This window comes from Plutella xylostella, chromosome 4, assembly GCF_932276165.1.
Source record: "Plutella xylostella chromosome 4, ilPluXylo3.1, whole genome shotgun sequence".
In the NCBI taxonomy this organism is placed as follows: domain Eukaryota; kingdom Metazoa; phylum Arthropoda; class Insecta; order Lepidoptera; family Plutellidae; genus Plutella; species Plutella xylostella.
Window position 1 is genome coordinate 2,592,876 of NC_063984.1, and position 15,998 is coordinate 2,608,873.

At 46.6% G+C, this 15,998-nt stretch overlaps 1 protein-coding gene across 1 annotated transcript in view; it reads left to right on the forward strand.

Annotated features, from left to right (window-relative positions):
- LOC105386954 (cilia- and flagella-associated protein 43) overlaps positions 1-15,998 on the forward strand; it is a 50,604-nt gene that overhangs the window by 31,294 nt on the left and 3,312 nt on the right. The window contains exons 10-31 of the mRNA XM_048627700.1: positions 264-399; positions 1,316-1,479; positions 1,799-1,952; positions 2,192-2,398; positions 2,728-2,827; positions 3,480-3,591; positions 3,969-4,115; positions 4,817-4,962; positions 5,777-6,068; positions 6,441-6,561; positions 6,949-7,067; positions 7,475-7,642; positions 7,911-8,084; positions 8,403-8,530; positions 8,783-8,977; positions 9,619-9,744; positions 10,077-10,182; positions 10,455-10,613; positions 10,984-11,101; positions 11,482-11,621; positions 12,104-12,256; positions 15,491-15,627. Of these exons, the coding sequence (XP_048483657.1) occupies positions 264-399; positions 1,316-1,479; positions 1,799-1,952; positions 2,192-2,398; positions 2,728-2,827; positions 3,480-3,591; positions 3,969-4,115; positions 4,817-4,962; positions 5,777-6,068; positions 6,441-6,561; positions 6,949-7,067; positions 7,475-7,642; positions 7,911-8,084; positions 8,403-8,530; positions 8,783-8,977; positions 9,619-9,744; positions 10,077-10,182; positions 10,455-10,613; positions 10,984-11,101; positions 11,482-11,621; positions 12,104-12,256; positions 15,491-15,627 (3,302 nt within the window). The remainder of the gene's footprint in view (positions 1-263; positions 400-1,315; positions 1,480-1,798; positions 1,953-2,191; positions 2,399-2,727; positions 2,828-3,479; positions 3,592-3,968; positions 4,116-4,816; positions 4,963-5,776; positions 6,069-6,440; positions 6,562-6,948; positions 7,068-7,474; positions 7,643-7,910; positions 8,085-8,402; positions 8,531-8,782; positions 8,978-9,618; positions 9,745-10,076; positions 10,183-10,454; positions 10,614-10,983; positions 11,102-11,481; positions 11,622-12,103; positions 12,257-15,490; positions 15,628-15,998) is intronic.

The following is a 15,998-nucleotide window of genomic DNA, read 5'->3' on the forward strand; positions in this document are numbered from 1 at the left end:
GTTTAGACCTTGGGGATATGCACAAAGGTTCCACTCGAGAGAGCCAGGTGCAGGTACATACGCCCCCACAGAGAATAGAATAGAATGTTTGCGCATTCGTATCAATCTGAACACAAAGCACCGTATTTCACTACCTACCTACCAAATATGTAGATGGATGGTATAGGTCGAAATATTTCCGCTGACAACTCCAGCTGCCAAAAGCTTAAACCTAGCTACCTCATAACTTTCACCATTAATGCTTATGTTATGATACCCCTCAGCTAACAGAAGATCACTCGCTACTCCTCATCCGCTACGCGTCGCTGGGCCGCGCGCTCGCCGCCGCCTGCCTCGCGCGCGTCGCGAGCGTGTGGCGCGCCTTCGGGCTGCTGCTGGTGTCTGATAAGTATTCTATAGGTGTGTATCTTTTTAGCTAGATATAGCGAGGTGGTGGATGTCAAAGTGACATACCTTGTAAGACGACCGAACGGCGTAGTTGACGACCGAATGGCGTAGTGGTTAGTGACCCTGACTACTGAGCTTCGGTCCCGGGTTCGATTCCCGGCTGGGGCAGATATCTGTTTAAACACAGATATTTGTTCTCGGGTCTTGGATGTGCCCGTAAAATGGCAATAGGCTCGCCCCCTATTACATTGGGACTAAAACATAACACTGGCGAAAAGTGGGTGCAGCAATGCACCTCTGCCTACCCCGCAAGGGAGTACATTAGTGCAAGGCGTGAGTGTGTGTGTATCATTCGCTAGTGCTCGTCCGCTACGCGTCGCTGGGCCGCGCGCTCGCCGCCGCCTGGCTCGCGCGCGTCGCGAGCGTGTGGCGCGCCTTCGGGCTGCTGCTGGTGTCTGATAAATACTCTATAGGTACGTATCTTTTTTAGCTAGGTATAGCGATGCTAGATATAGCATATAGCTGATGGACGTCAAAGCTTGTAAGATATTCACACAATGATATATCTATGGGGAACGGCACGGCTCAAGCAAGCTTGTGCTAGGAGAGTTGTCGGATAAGTGGTCAACCCGACAGTCAGATGTTTTCAAGCTGCCCGAAGGCCGCTGACTAGGCTTCACGACTGCTGCCGAAACAGCAATTGGGACCCACATCTTAACGTGCCGTCCGAAGCACGAACAGACGACAACCACTTGGAATAGATCACCCATCAATGGCTGACCATGCCACCATGTGTTGCTTAATTTCATTTCATAATCAATTACGATCACTGAAGGTAGCGACTACGGACGCTTCAGCTCGCTTCGCTATAAATAGGTATAACCATAATGATGTTTCTGCTCAACTAACTACTTACAACAATCCCCAGGCGAGCGTATAATGGTGATCAATGCAGAGACTGGCAAAGACAATAAGTTGGCCGGCAAGATGCAGGGGCCCTACTCCCGCCTGCTGCCGCTGGCCGATACTGACGCTGTGCTGGCCCTCCCGCATCTCAGCAAGACGGTGCATGTGCTCAGGTTTACTGCTGAGGTTAGTGTGTGATGTGGTACCAGCGGTTGCCGATGTTGTGTTGATGGCGTTGGCGATATTCGCACCTGGCTTTAAGTAGTTTGCAAAATGATTCCGTTTTCTTCTGTCATCTGCATACATGGACAAAGTTGTTAAATTGATAGTCTTCACTGGAGTGTCATTTTGTATGCCAGAAATAGCATAGATAATGCTCATCATATTTATCATAACTTTTTCTTATACCTATAGGGTATAATGTCGCTCTTAAATGGAGCACAAGACATCGTATCAAAAGCTCATGTCCTCTGTTTTATCCTTTAACTATTTATCACATTTACAGAAAAGCGCAACGGTGCTAGTGAAGATGGGGCCAATAATCGCGTCGGGCCACGAGTGCAGCTATATGGACGGTTTCTTCAACGCCTCATACGTATTGACGTATTCTTACTTCGGCACAGTCATCGTCAGACCAAGCAAAAATTGTGAGAATATCGGTGAGTTGAGGCGTAGGACTTTGTAGATGGCGCTTGTGTAGTCATTATGTTCAAGCAAGCGCGGTGATTATGGCAATAGCCTTCCACACTAATAGGAGGAGGCCTATTTCTGGAACTGAACTATTTACGGGCTGTGCGTTGGTGTTTTTTGTTCAAAATGAGGCATAATTACTTATCAAGCATTTAGAGGTAGACGTGTATGAAACTAATGACTATCCTTAATTTGCAACATTTTCCAGAGCGCAAACTTCAAGTAACCCACCGCTACGGAAGAGGCCTACGCCACGTATCTATAGACCTGACGTCTCAGACTTTAATCGCATTGACGGGAGCGGGAGACTTGGCTGTGTACTGTCTAGATGAGAGCCACTCTGAGCCCACATACGTCCCGCCAGATCTGGCCATGTGGGCAGAAGAGGGAGTCACTATTGTGCAGCCGTATGATAGTGAGTATTTTACGGTGTTTTAACAAAAATGCTAGAATTAAATTAATATTGGTTACATTATCTAACAACATATGAGCGTAAATATTTTTAATACTTACGTTCATCATTTTGTTCATGTTAAGTCACCTCTCAATAAATAAAAAACGTAAGTATTCGAATAGATTCATTACTTTCCTAACTAAGTAAGTAAGTGGTCAATCTAGATAGTAAATAGAAACCACAAGAAAAAAAAAATCGTCTAAATAATTTTATTGTTTATATGGCTATTTAAAATCCCCTCATGCTTCACATACATACTTACCTAACTTAACTATTAATGCTTCCTTCAGAAACGATCCTGGAGCAGCAAGAGGAACAGCGAGTGTGGGAGGAGGCGCAGGAGTGCCGCGCGCAGCGGGACCAGCTGGTGCAAAGTCTGGCGGCACTGAGGTTATTTATTTATTTATTAGCATTAAAAAATCTGAAATTATAGTTAAAATTTCGACACGAAACCTAGAAGGTTTATTTGTGTCAGTTTGGCGTTTAACTTAATGTAGGTAGGTGGTAGGTTATAACAATTTATAATGAAAGAGACGGGGATGCAACCCATGCGCGCTGAAGCGTCCTTAGTGAGACCGAGAAGGTTAGCTGTTATTTGTAGCTGTAGTGGCCAGATATGGTCAATGTATAAATAAATAAATAAATGTATTTAAAACTATATGCCTTTATGCAACCAATGAGGAAAAATTATGAAATCGTGAGAAATCTATCCGTAGCAGTAGGTATGTAGGCTCAGAATAAAAACGGTATCTCGCTTCGCTAGTAAAGCACGCAGTTTACAAGTAAATACAAGAAAAGTAGACGTTCTTTAAAGCTCCTTCCTCCTGTGAGAATTGTCGCCCCGGTCTACGCTATGCGTGATACCCTTTCGAATATTTGTCGAATCCAACGACACTATCAGTTCTTCTGCATATTCACCTCGCCCACTGCCATTTCAGCTCCCGGAGTAGATGCTACCCTTCCCTATGACGAATACCTTATTTCTCTGACAAACCACCACAATAGGTATCAAAGAGTAACGCCATTCCTTGTATTGGTCCAGGTCTCGCTTGGTAGAGCTACTGGAAGAGAGCGAGGCGTCGCCGCCGCTGCACCGACCCTCGCTGCACGAGTTCAACCTGCAAGTGGAATACTCCAAGGAACGAGCTAAACAGGTACTGTTCTGTTAATGTGAGTTGACCAAAGTGGCTGTCTGACTAAATGAGACCTGTCGGGGTGCGTCGTGTCGGTTGCTTGTCCGGTACTTATATTCATATTCATTTCATATTATTCATATAGGTACCGGTCAATGGTCATCCAGTAAAATATATAAAGAAATGAAATCATAAGAAGTTTTACGTCAACATGTCAGACCTATCCAAAAAAAAAACGTTGTCTTAAAGGATTTTTGTGTACTAACTCTGACACGTTTCAGGTCTGAGTGGGCGCCTTTAAAATCCACATAATAAAAAATAAATTGCACCAAAATTTAAAAAAAAAACAAGGTAATAAATAATGCATAATTTAAATGTCATGGTAATATTTTTTTCAGGCAGAAATAGAGCGAGAGAAGATCCGTCTAGAGACGGAAGCGCTCATGAAGGAGCAGGACCGAGTGGCGGCGTGGATCAAGAGGACCTGCTGGGACATGATGCAGACGCAGCGGGTCAAACTGTACGCCATGTTCACGCACTATCAGGTAACTATATACTACATGAGATAGAGCGAGAGAGAAGATCCGTCTAGAGACGGAAGCGCTCATGAAGGAGCAGGACCGAGTGGCGGCGTGGATCAAGAGGACCTGCTGGGACATGATGCAGACGCAGCGGGTCAAACTGTACGCCATGTTCACGCACTATCAGGTAACTATATACTACATGAGATAGAGCGAGAGAGAAGATCCGTCTAGAGACGGAAGCGCTCATGAAGGAGCAGGACCGAGTGGCGGCGTGGACCAAGAGGACCTGCTGGGACATGATGCAGACGCAGCGGGTCAAACTGTACGCCATGTTCACGCACTATCAGGTAACTATATACTACATGAAATAGTATACAACATATATGAGTATATACATATTGCTCACGACTGTAATCCCCGACGGGGTAGCCACGTCGTATAATGAAATAAGAAGAGACCAAGTGGCATTTTTTGTGTGTGTGTTAGTGATAGAGGATTTCGAGTACTCTTTGTTAAATCAGACGCGGCATAGCCTGCAACAATGGCATCACTTGGTTTTGACACACTACTGCACCTCACCATTCAGCTGTCTATGACTTCTTAGTACTGATAAAGACTACACTCTTTTATTAATTAAATAAAACGTTGATACCTACAAGTTGTAGAAACTGAGTCACTACCTTTTGGCTAACCCGCTGACTCCAGTAACCCGTATTCCCCAGGTGGAAAACTTCCCCGTGCTGCCGACCCAGCGCGAGCTCTGGCCGGAGCTTGCGCTGACGCAGCACCTGCGAGGCGTGGAGATGGAGCTCGACGGGGACCTGCTGCGGCCCTGGCTGGAGACCACGCCCTCCGCGGAGATACTGGCGTGAGTAGGGAATGCAAATCTCGCGAGATTGGGGCTCCAGCGAGATCTCGCGAGATGTTTTTTTTTTCAAATAATGACTATAATGTATTTCTTCTTACTTGTCGTAGATTCTGAGCAATCTTGGAGTGTCTTTTTATTTGAATTAATTTAAAAACTAAGTTATAAAATAAAAAATAATGACAAACGAAATACTTACAAGCAAAAAAGATTGATTTCGTAATTAAACCATTTATTTTGGCTGTCGTTTATTTGATTAATAGTATTTTAATTAAAAAGACAGCGAAGAGCTCTTCATCACCAGCTGTTGTAGAGCACTGACGGAGCTGCTGCGGCCCTGGCTGGAGACCACGCCCTCCGTGGAGATACTGGAGTGAGCTCTTCATCATGATCAGCTGTTGTAGAGTACTGGCCGGAGCTGGCTGCAGACCAGACCAGACCAGCTTTACCATACTTATACTGTACCGAAAGCGCCACAATGTATTATCCTGGGTCTATTTCATCATCGATTAGCCCGTAATCATCCCCTGCTGGATATAAGCCTCTCCCAAGGACGCGCTCCTTGCGAGAGGCAACACTGTCCTCAGCCTTCCTCATCCAGTCACTACCGTCTTGTCTTCCAGTCTAAGTTCGTCTGTCCAACGGCCATATTACTCTATCCGGCAACTAATCTATGCCGGATGACATCGTACGTTTGTCTGTCTGTTGTGGAGTAGCACTGTTGTTGGATGCGAACTTTGTCTAGTTCCTATACATTCTTAATTTAGGTATTCGGAAATTCAATCTAACGTAACCATAACCATTATCTACCTGCCAGGCAACCACCAATAGACTACAACGCATCACAACTGACAGTCACACCATCCAGCCAAATCAGCAAGAGTCGACTGACCCAAAGCCAAAGCCGAATTAACCAAAGCCGACTGTCTATCGGAAGTCAAATTCAAGTGGACGCCGACGTGGCATCCGCAGAAGACTCGGTGGAAGAGAATAAGTATGTGTTGTCCGGAAGTGACGCGCACAAATATGTGGAAATACCGCCGTATATGATACCGCAGACGCAGGCGCATAGCTACTTGCAGATGAACGAGCTTTACGATATTAGTAAGGTAAGATATGATTGTTTTTACTAATTAATAATATGGTTAGTTATAATAAAAGCTCTGTAATATATAATACTGTAGGTCGGTTATTCTAGTATGTTTTTCATGTAAGATCATATTTTATAGTCTCGAGGAATGTTACACTTATTTATCTTCTTTCCTTTTGGATTCCCTGGTTCTGAGGGAAATTTTCTCTAAGTATCAAGTTATTATAGCGTAAAACGCCCTACCTCTTCCTCTGACTACCCCTTTGGAGATCACAGTCGTTAGACTACAAATAATTAAGATTAATTTACTGATTAGTTTTATTAAAAAAATATCAACTAATAAATTGATAAGGGTAGACAAGAACAACTGCAAAGCCTATTGTATTTGCAGCTAAATGTACAAAACCTACGTCTCTGGTTCAACAAGCAATTTGACGAACTGTACGCGATGAAGAAACGTGAAGTGAGCCTGGTCCTCGAGAGGAATGACCGGCTCAGATTCATTGTCTCAGGTTTATGCATTAGATTTGACGCTGTTGAAGTAGTGCTATTGGTTGCCGGTAGATGGCGTCCACTATTAATAGAATCACGTGTTGAATATAGTGGTCGATCAAAGATTTGGTAGTTTGTCTTTTCACAATCACTGTTGTATTTTTGTACTTCCACAATCTCACTAAATCACAGTTATTTATCTGTTGGTGCACTAGGAATCACGTAAATTATAAAAATGCGCAGCAGACACTTATTAGATGCGCCGTAAACCGAAAGCTCTTATAATTTGCTCATAAACAGATCATACAAGGCATTACAAGGCTGCCATTTTCCCCATTAATGAGACGCAATGCCACCGGCTACCGTCATACCGCCATCTCATCCTATTTGCATATTCACCCTTTCAGAGTTGAACAAGCTGTCGGACCTGCGCGGCAGTTTCCACCACCTAGCCGTGGAGATCCGCGACCCCGAGTGGAGGCAGGAGGAGGAGCCTCACAAGCTGATTAAAGTTGAGCCGGAGGAGGTGAGAATTGAGAGGATTTAGTCATAGCATAGACAACTGAAATCAAAGTAATAGTAAATTAATTTGTCTTATTCTTCTTTGCTTCCTGATGACTGACACTTTAGGTAGAGTCACGTTTGCAAACGACGTGGAAAGATTAGCCAGTCTGATTAGTATTGTTAGTTGCTGACTTTCTAGGATGCAGTAGGAGATTCATTTTATAAGACTGAAGGGTAATGCTTCGTTATTTATGTTTACGGTGTCCACTCGATAACGACAGCTCATTGCCACGGACCTGCCGCTTGCAGATTTTATAGGCTACATAGGACCTTGCCTCGATCATAAAACGCCTCTAGCGACCGCTTCTAGCATGATAATGTGAAAGGAACGTTAGATGCATATAACTAAATAATTATTTCTGTCCACAGTGCTCAATAGAACCGTACATCAGCCCCAGCCAGATCGTGATCCCGGAGCCGGAGTCCGGTCCGAAGGACGACTTCAGGGAGCGAGCGCTGATCGTGATGATGGATGGAGTGCTGGAGACGCTGTGGTGGGACGAGATCAAGAAGGAGATACCGAAACCGTTGTGCATGGTGAGTCACAAATAATCATGTTATTTAACCAATCACCACGTGGGTGGATTGTAACTGAGTGACGACATTGGTACGCGCTATTTCATTCGGTAGCAGTTTGGTAGCATTATGGTTTATTGTGACAAGGACGCACTAAGAATCCTATCATAACATCCAATGTTTATAAAATACGTAACATTTGCAGATAACTTACATTTTGCTAGCAGTCAAAGTTTAAAAAAATATGAACACCAATGAACTATACAATATATTATTATGTTATTTCCAGCTGGATAAAGATCCTGAAACCTTCAACGAGGATGACTTACGCTTAGTGTTCGAATACGAAGCTAAAGTGGCGTTCAGAAACGAAGAGAGACAGAAATACAGGAAAATGCTACATGCAGAATACGCTAAACTGTCTGCAGTACTCAATGAGGGCATAGTCAAGTTTAACGCTAAGGTTTGTAAAAGAAAATATCGTTTTGTTACCCTGTTAGTGGTAAACTCAAGAACTGGACTAAAACTGGTCAGTTAGTATGCATCATATATGAAAACGAAATATGAGGCACCCTCTAGCCTGTAGGATCAAACAGTTTACATCCTATTCGACGGGGAAAGACATCTGAGAGAACCTTTATTACATTCGAATAAGGGTAGTTTTTGTTTCTATCAGATGTTTTCCCCTTTAGAATGGGATATAGACAGTATATTCCGCAGTAGTCTAAAATGACTCTTGATTGTGTTATTTTTTTTCTAAAATAACCCTTGTTATATTTAGTTAAAAGAGACGTGGCTGATGAAGTTGCAAGTGGACGCGTGCATCAGCCAGGAGCGACTGAACCTGATGCGCCTGCGCAGGACCAACCTTGACCGAATAGAGATGGCGGAGAAATTGGAGACTATGAGGTAACCGTTATACCTATTTATGTAGTCCCGTATGACAAGGGAATGTGGAAAGTAATATTAAATGCGGTACGTATAATGTAAGGGTCCAATCAGGGTTACTTCTTCTGTGAAACAAGGAATAGGTTCTGATATTTATTATGTTTTTACGTATAATCAACTTTCATTTAACTTTTTACAGTTACCACCTTTTTTGATGTTTGAAATTCAACCACGTCTTCTAGGATTACACTAAACCTACCTTTTTTATTACAGAACCTCAATATCCGACCATGAGACAGCACTCTCCACCTTAACCGACCAGCTTCACACCATCCAAGCCGCTCTAGAAGCATGCCGCAACGCCCACGACGCGTTACAACAGAAGCAGCGCCACCTGGAGCGCAGCTGCAGGAACCAGCTGGCGGACATGGCGCCCGTGCAGCGCGACCAGTGCCTCAAGTACTTCAAGTGAGTGTGTAATCCTTCCGAAAGACAATGTCTTCCATTCTATAATGTCGTCATTCGGTATTTTCATCCTATAATGTCGTCATTCAGTATTGTCCACCTATATCCTGCATATCACAATGTAAAAAGTCACCACCCGTCGGGTATGTCTGGCTAATTGGTCGTTTATACAGGTGACTCTACTAGCTATATGTGTTAAAAAATATATAATCAGCTGCCTAAATCCAATGCAAGTCGGAAGGGATTTGTGAAAGAGCAATCGCTTCTGGAAAACTTCCCATCACCGCCTCATATTACTAGTGAAGTTGTAATCCCGCACCGTTTACAGGAAGCGTCCCAAGTGGGTGCAGCGAGTGACCATGACCCCGGTGGTTCTGTACGAGCTCGCCGCGGCCGTGCTCGTCCGAAAGACAATGCCATCCATCCTATTATGTCTTCAGTATTGTCCACCTATATCAAAAAGTATAAGTCACCACATCACAGTCGCATATTGTACGTGTCTTCTTCTTCTTCTAGTGCCGTCTCCTAGCGAAGGTTGGCAATCATCCTGCTGAATTCCGTCTTGGAGGCCGCCGCACGGAACAATTGTGCGTGTAACACAACATAATGACCACAGTGAAGTTATAATACCACATCGTTTCCAGGAAGCGTCCCAAGTGGGTGCAGCGGGCGACCATGACCCCAGTGGTTCTATATGAGCTCGCCACCGCCGTGCTCGCCGGGGTGCGGCCGCCGCTGCTGCACGGCGACTGTTTGGAGTACTTTAAAGGGTGTGTTTTGTTATTTATTCACGGATTTCTTAAGTATGGGATATTTGGAGAACAGGACATAATGCTATAGAAGATAACACCAACGGATGTCTCAAGAGATGACCACGTACCTATACATTAATACGTTCTAACCAAACACTTTATAGATGTGATGACGTGTCATGTCTTAGTCAGCGGGTACGAAACTTGCGACGGGAATAGCGACGAACGAAACAAGGCTATGTTTTTAATGCATTACATCGCCGTCGCGCCGCCCCGCTGTCGCTCCGGCCGTCGCAAGTTTCGTACCTGCAGCTATAGTTTTGTATTCAAGCTCTACATATTTGTTGTAGAGTGGAGCAATTGGACAACGTGAGCAATATGCCAGCAGTTCTGGACGAGGCGCTGTGGGCCTGCGTGTGCCGCCTGCGCCGCGCCAACATCGACAACGAGATACGGGTAAATTGTTAATTACACAATCCAACTTTTAGACCTAACATTTAGGCAGACCAACCAAGTTTTGGTCCTTCGAGCAGGATGGCTTGAGTTGATAACATTAAAGGGAATTGAACGAACGAACGAATTGTAGAATTTGCTAAACTGTTCAGACAGAAGCAAGAAGCTTTTTGGCGCCACGGAACCTATTCCTGAGGACCTCAGATACAGACATAAATGTTCCGATTATAAAATAGCATAGGTATTTACAAATTATTTGTGATTTACAATTCCAGATGAAGGCCCTAGTGCTCGAGACGGCATACGTAGAGAGCGCTAAAGCGACGTGGACGGCGGCCATCAACGCGCGGCGCGCGGCGCGGCAGGCAATGTTTAATGACGTGGTGGAACATAGGAGGGAAGTCGAGGTCGCTTCTAGGAATAAGATTATACAGGTATGAACTGACGGTATGCTAACTTCACCTAAGAATATAATACACGAGGCGGAGGCCATGAACAAGCAAACATAACATTTAAAATATATTTACTTGCCTAAGGCTCCAGCCCGCTGAAGCGACGACCTTAGACAGATAGAAGGTAGTGGTTCTATGAGAAAGGCCAAGGACAGACTTTGGCATTCTTTAGCAGAGGCCCACATCTTACAGTAGATATTATTGGCTGAATAATTTAACACCTACCCATTTCTTTTTAAATTACCGGTGTTAAATCATATCTTCGGTAAGTATTTTAAATTGTGTCTGGCATTAGTGGACGATTATTGGATCATTATGATAATAATAAATATAGTGATGATGGGTGTTGCAGCTGGTGCTTCCAGCTGGTCAAGTGGAGGTGCTCACGTCGGGGTACATCGAAGACTTCGAGGACGCGGCCCTCATCCCGCGCGACGATGTTGAAGCCATCAACAACCTCATTTGCGTAAGTTTTGCATCTGGATGGTGTCACTACACCATCCTAGTGTAGTAACACCATCCAGTGGAGCTAATAGGAGAAATTAGGCCACCCTGCCTATACATATAGGTAACGAGGGCCGCAATACGCACCCGACATAATACGATAAGACGCAGGAAAAGTTTTTCGTCGCGCTCGTTGGATAAAGTGTGTCACTATATAGTCACATTGGTATGATGTGTTGTACGGTAACTAATTTGAAATAAGATATACGTTCCTATTTAATTTATTGAACCGATTAATGTTAAATTGACCGTGCCGCCATTGGCAAACGTTACAGCGTCTTCCAATAGGTTTAGGTAATTACTTTTCAATTAACAATCTCCTCAATTTCCTTCTTTCGACAGAGAGTGGGCGAGATAAAACTGCGCATGATGCGCAAACAGATGGACTTCCGCCGGGTCATCTTGGCCAGGGAGTGGCAGCACGCGCAGAGCAGCATGCGCCTGCGCCACCTGCGCCAGCAGCTGCACTCCTACACGAGGCTGCAGGTGGGTTCAGAGTAGACCCCTCGGCATGGGGCGAGAGGTGTGTTCAGAGTAGACCCCCCGACATGAGGCTACAGGTGTGTTCAGAGTAGACCCCCCGACATGAGGCTAGTGGTGTGTTCAGAGTAGACCCTCCAACATTTGTCTCGTGATGTTAGCCACCCGGGCTTTATCGGACTACACTCCTGTGCACTCTTAGCCCCTTCTCCCACTACGCGACTCTCAAGCGACGCAACCCATAATCCTATAAACGGGTCTTCGACGCGTCGTTGACTCGTCAAATATATGCGACCAAGGATTGCGTCACAGTCGCGTCGCTTGAGAGTCGCGTAGTGGGAGAAAGGGCTTACTTTTTGATATGTGGCCGTGTATTACGTAGATAAGAATGAGATGAATAGACTTAGTAAAAGGTAGAAGCAACTTATTGCCATACGATCGAGCAATCAATACTTTCACTAGTAAAATCTCAACCCCTCACATTCCAGATCCCCAAAGAGCTGCAGTGGTACCTCAAGAACAAGGAGCTGGGCGGCACCGACGAGCAGGACTTGCAGAGGACGGAGCGTGAGGTGGCGGCGTCCAGGGCTTCTCTTAACCGCATGCTGGATACTGAGGTGCAGAGGGTCGAGGATATGCAGGTGTGGACCTTACAGGATACAGGGTGTTGCAAAAACGGTTATACCAAGCCGAAACCTACGTGTGCTGTATGTTATATCTAAGCACGAAAGAGAAATCAGAATTTCATAATTAGTTAATTATACTCTTTTTGCAACACCCTGTAGAGTCAATTATAGAGCGGGTAGGGTCTATTATTGAGGGGATGGAGCGTGAAGTGGCGGCGTCCAGGGCTTCTCTTAACCGCATGTTGGATACTGAAGTGCAGAGGGTCTAGGATATGCAGGTGTGGACCTTACAGGGTTGTTATACAGGGTGTTGCAGAAAGGGTATTAAGCCGAGTGTAGCATGTTATATCTAAGCCCGGAAATGAAATCAGAATGTCAAAATTCGTTAATTATACTCTTTTTGCAACACCCTGTAGAGTCAATTATAGAGCGGGTAGGGACTATTATTGAGGGGACGGAGCGCGAGGTGACGGCGTCCAGGGCGTCTCTTAACCGCATGCTGGATACTGAGGCGCAGAGGGTCGAGGATATGCAGGTGTGGACTGTATGCTGGTTGATGTAGGGTCTATTATTGAGGGGACGGAGCGCGAGGTGACGGCGTCCAGGGCGTCTCTTAACCGCATGCTGGATACTGAGGCGCAGAGGGTCGAGGATATGCAGGTGTGGACTGTATGCTGGTTGATGTAGGGTCTATTATTGAGGGGACGGAGCGCGAGGTGACGGCGTCCAGGGCGTCTCTTAACCGCATGCTGGATACTGAGGCGCAGAGGGTCGAGGATATGCAGGTGTGGACTGTATGCTGGTTGATGTAGGGTCTATTATTGAGGGGACGGAGCACGAGGTGACGGCGTCCAGGGCGTCTCTTAACCGCATGCTGGATACTGAGGCGCAGAGGGTCGAGGATATGCAGGTGTGGACTGTATGCTGGTTGATGTAGGGTCTATTATTGAGGGGACGGAGCGTGAGGTGACGGCGTCCAGGGCGTCTCTTAACCGCATGCTGGATACTGAGGCGCAGAGGGTCGAGGATATGCAGGTGTGGACTGTATGCTGGTTGATGTAGGGTCTATTATTGAGGGGACGGAGCGCGAGGTGACGGCGTCCAGGGCGTCTCTTAACCGCATGCTGGATACTGAGGCGCAGAGGGTCGAGGATATGCAGGTGTGGACTGTATGCTGGTTGATGTAGGGTCTATTATTGAGGGGACGGAGCGCGAGGTGACGGCGTCCAGGGCGTCTCTTAACCGCATGCTGGATACTGAGGCGCAGAGGGTCGAGGATATGCAGGTGTGGACTGTATGCTGGTTGATGTAGGGTCTATTATTGAGGGGACGGAGCGCGAGGTGACGGCGTCCAGGGCGTCTCTTAACCGCATGCTGGATACTGAGGCGCAGAGGGTCCAGGATATGCAGGTGTGGACTGTATGCTGGTTGATGTAGGGTCTATTATTGAGGGGACGGAGCGCGAGGTGACGGCGTCCAGGGCGTCTCTTAACCGCATGCTGGATACTGAGGCGCAGAGGGTCGAGGATATGCAGGTGTGGACTGTATGCTGGTTGATGTAGGGTCTATTATTGAGGGGACGGAGCGCGAGGTGACGGCGTCCAGGGCGTCTCTTAACCGCATGCTGGATACTGAGGCGCAGAGGGTCGAGGATATGCAGGTGTGGACTGTATGCTGGTTGATGTAGGGTCTATTATTGAGGGGACGGAGCGCGAGGTGACGGCGTCCAGGGCGTCTCTTAACCGCATGCTGGATACTGAGGCGCAGAGGGTCGAGGATATGCAGGTGTGGACTGTATGCTGGTTGATGTAGGGTCTATTATTGAGGGGACGGAGCGCGAGGTGACGGCGTCCAGGGCGTCTCTTAACCGCATGCTGGATACTGAGGCGCAGAGGGTCGAGGATATGCAGGTGTGGACTGTATGCTGGTTGATGTAGGGTCTATTATTGAGGGGACGGAGCGCGAGGTGACGGCGTCCAGGGCGTCTCTTAACCGCATGCTGGATACTGAATTGCAGAGGGTCGAGGATATGCAGGTGTGGACTTTATGGGCTTGTTATACAGGGTGTTGCAGAAAGGGCATACTAAGCCGAAACTTACGTGTGCAGCATATTATATCTAAGCACGGAAGAGAAATCAGAATGTCAAAATTCGTTAATTATACTCTTTTTGCAACTACCTGTAGAGTCAATTATAGAGCGGGTAGCGGGTAGCACGAGGTGGCGGCGTCCAGGGCTTCCCTGAACCGTATGCTGGATACCTACTGCAGTGCAGATGGTTGAGGATATGCAGGTGTGTGCTTTATGCTGGTTGATATAGGGTGTATTATTGAGGGGACGGAGCGTGAGGTGGCGGCGTCCAGGGCTTCTCTTAACCGTATGCTCGATACTGAGGTGCAGCGGGTCGAGCATATGCAGGTGTGGACTTTGTACTGCTAGTTAGAGGGCCTATCGTCAACAGTGGACGAATATCTATATGATAGCTGATGTTCGCTTTTGCTTTCGTCCAAAGGTGAGTACTGAACAACGTTACGAGTAATGTAAGTAACATGTTACACAGCGAGCATTCGTGCAGTCAGTACGTAGTATTACGGGGAAACCAGCATACTGACTGCACGGATGCTAGCTGTGTAACATCTTAGGCAGCGTTCCCACTACGCCGGACCGGCAGATCTGCCGAAAACCGGACACCGGACAGAGTGTTCACATTACATCGGATCCCGGAAGAAATTCAGACAGTCCTCAGTTGAATTTGGACCTGCGCGCACAATGGACGACGATGGTGGAAATTGTTGTGTTGTGGTGGCATCTTAATAGAAGGCAAAATAAAAGAAAACATTGGGTAAGTACACCCTATTTTACGGGAAAGATTTTCCATGCTTTTCATTTTACATCCAGGGGCGAGGGGAGCACGAGCGGGGCGAGCGGGGGACAGATACCGGCACAAACTCGTTCACATTACTCCGGGCCCGGTCGTTCTACCGGCAATTCGTAGTGACAAAACGTTCGGTAGAAATGCCGGGCTCGGTAAAAATGCCGGACCCGGGATAATGTGAATAGCTTCATATAAATTGTACAGCCACTAGCTCTTCCGGCAGATTTACCGGCGGGGCAGATCTGCCGGTCCGGCGTAGTGGGAACGCTGCCTTACATTACACCTCGTAACGTTGGTCAGTATCCAGTACCCACCTTAAGACCGAAATTATACTGAATCACCCATCAAATAATAACGGTAGCATTATTCATTCCAGATGCGCGTATCCCGCGTACAAGGCGCTAGTCAGCAGCTGAACGCGCACATAGACAAGCTGCACGCGCTGGCCTCGGAGAAGCGCCTCGGAGAGGACCCCTTCGCGCCCATCCGAGTGAGGAGGGAGCACAAGCGCAGGTACGCACAAGCACAGCTCCGTATTTAGGTATGGCGAATCAGGGTGCAGCAGGGACTGGCCTGGTATATTACAGATGCGAGTCAGCCGCGTGCAAGGCTCGAGTGTGTTAGCGTGTCCATCTAATACAGACCAACAGAGAGCCAAGCTCAGCTATTGAAACACCCAGGCTTGCTGCTCCAGTTTACTCGGCTGGCTGAGCTGAAATTAAGAGGATATATGAACAGGAACTATGCCCCTCTCAGAATAGAATAGAATAAAATCAGCAGCTGAACGCATCCCTCATAGAATAGAATAAAAGGCCCGAGTCAGCTTTTGAACGCACACATAGACAAGCTGCACGCGCTGGCCTCGGAGAAGCGCCTCGGAGAGG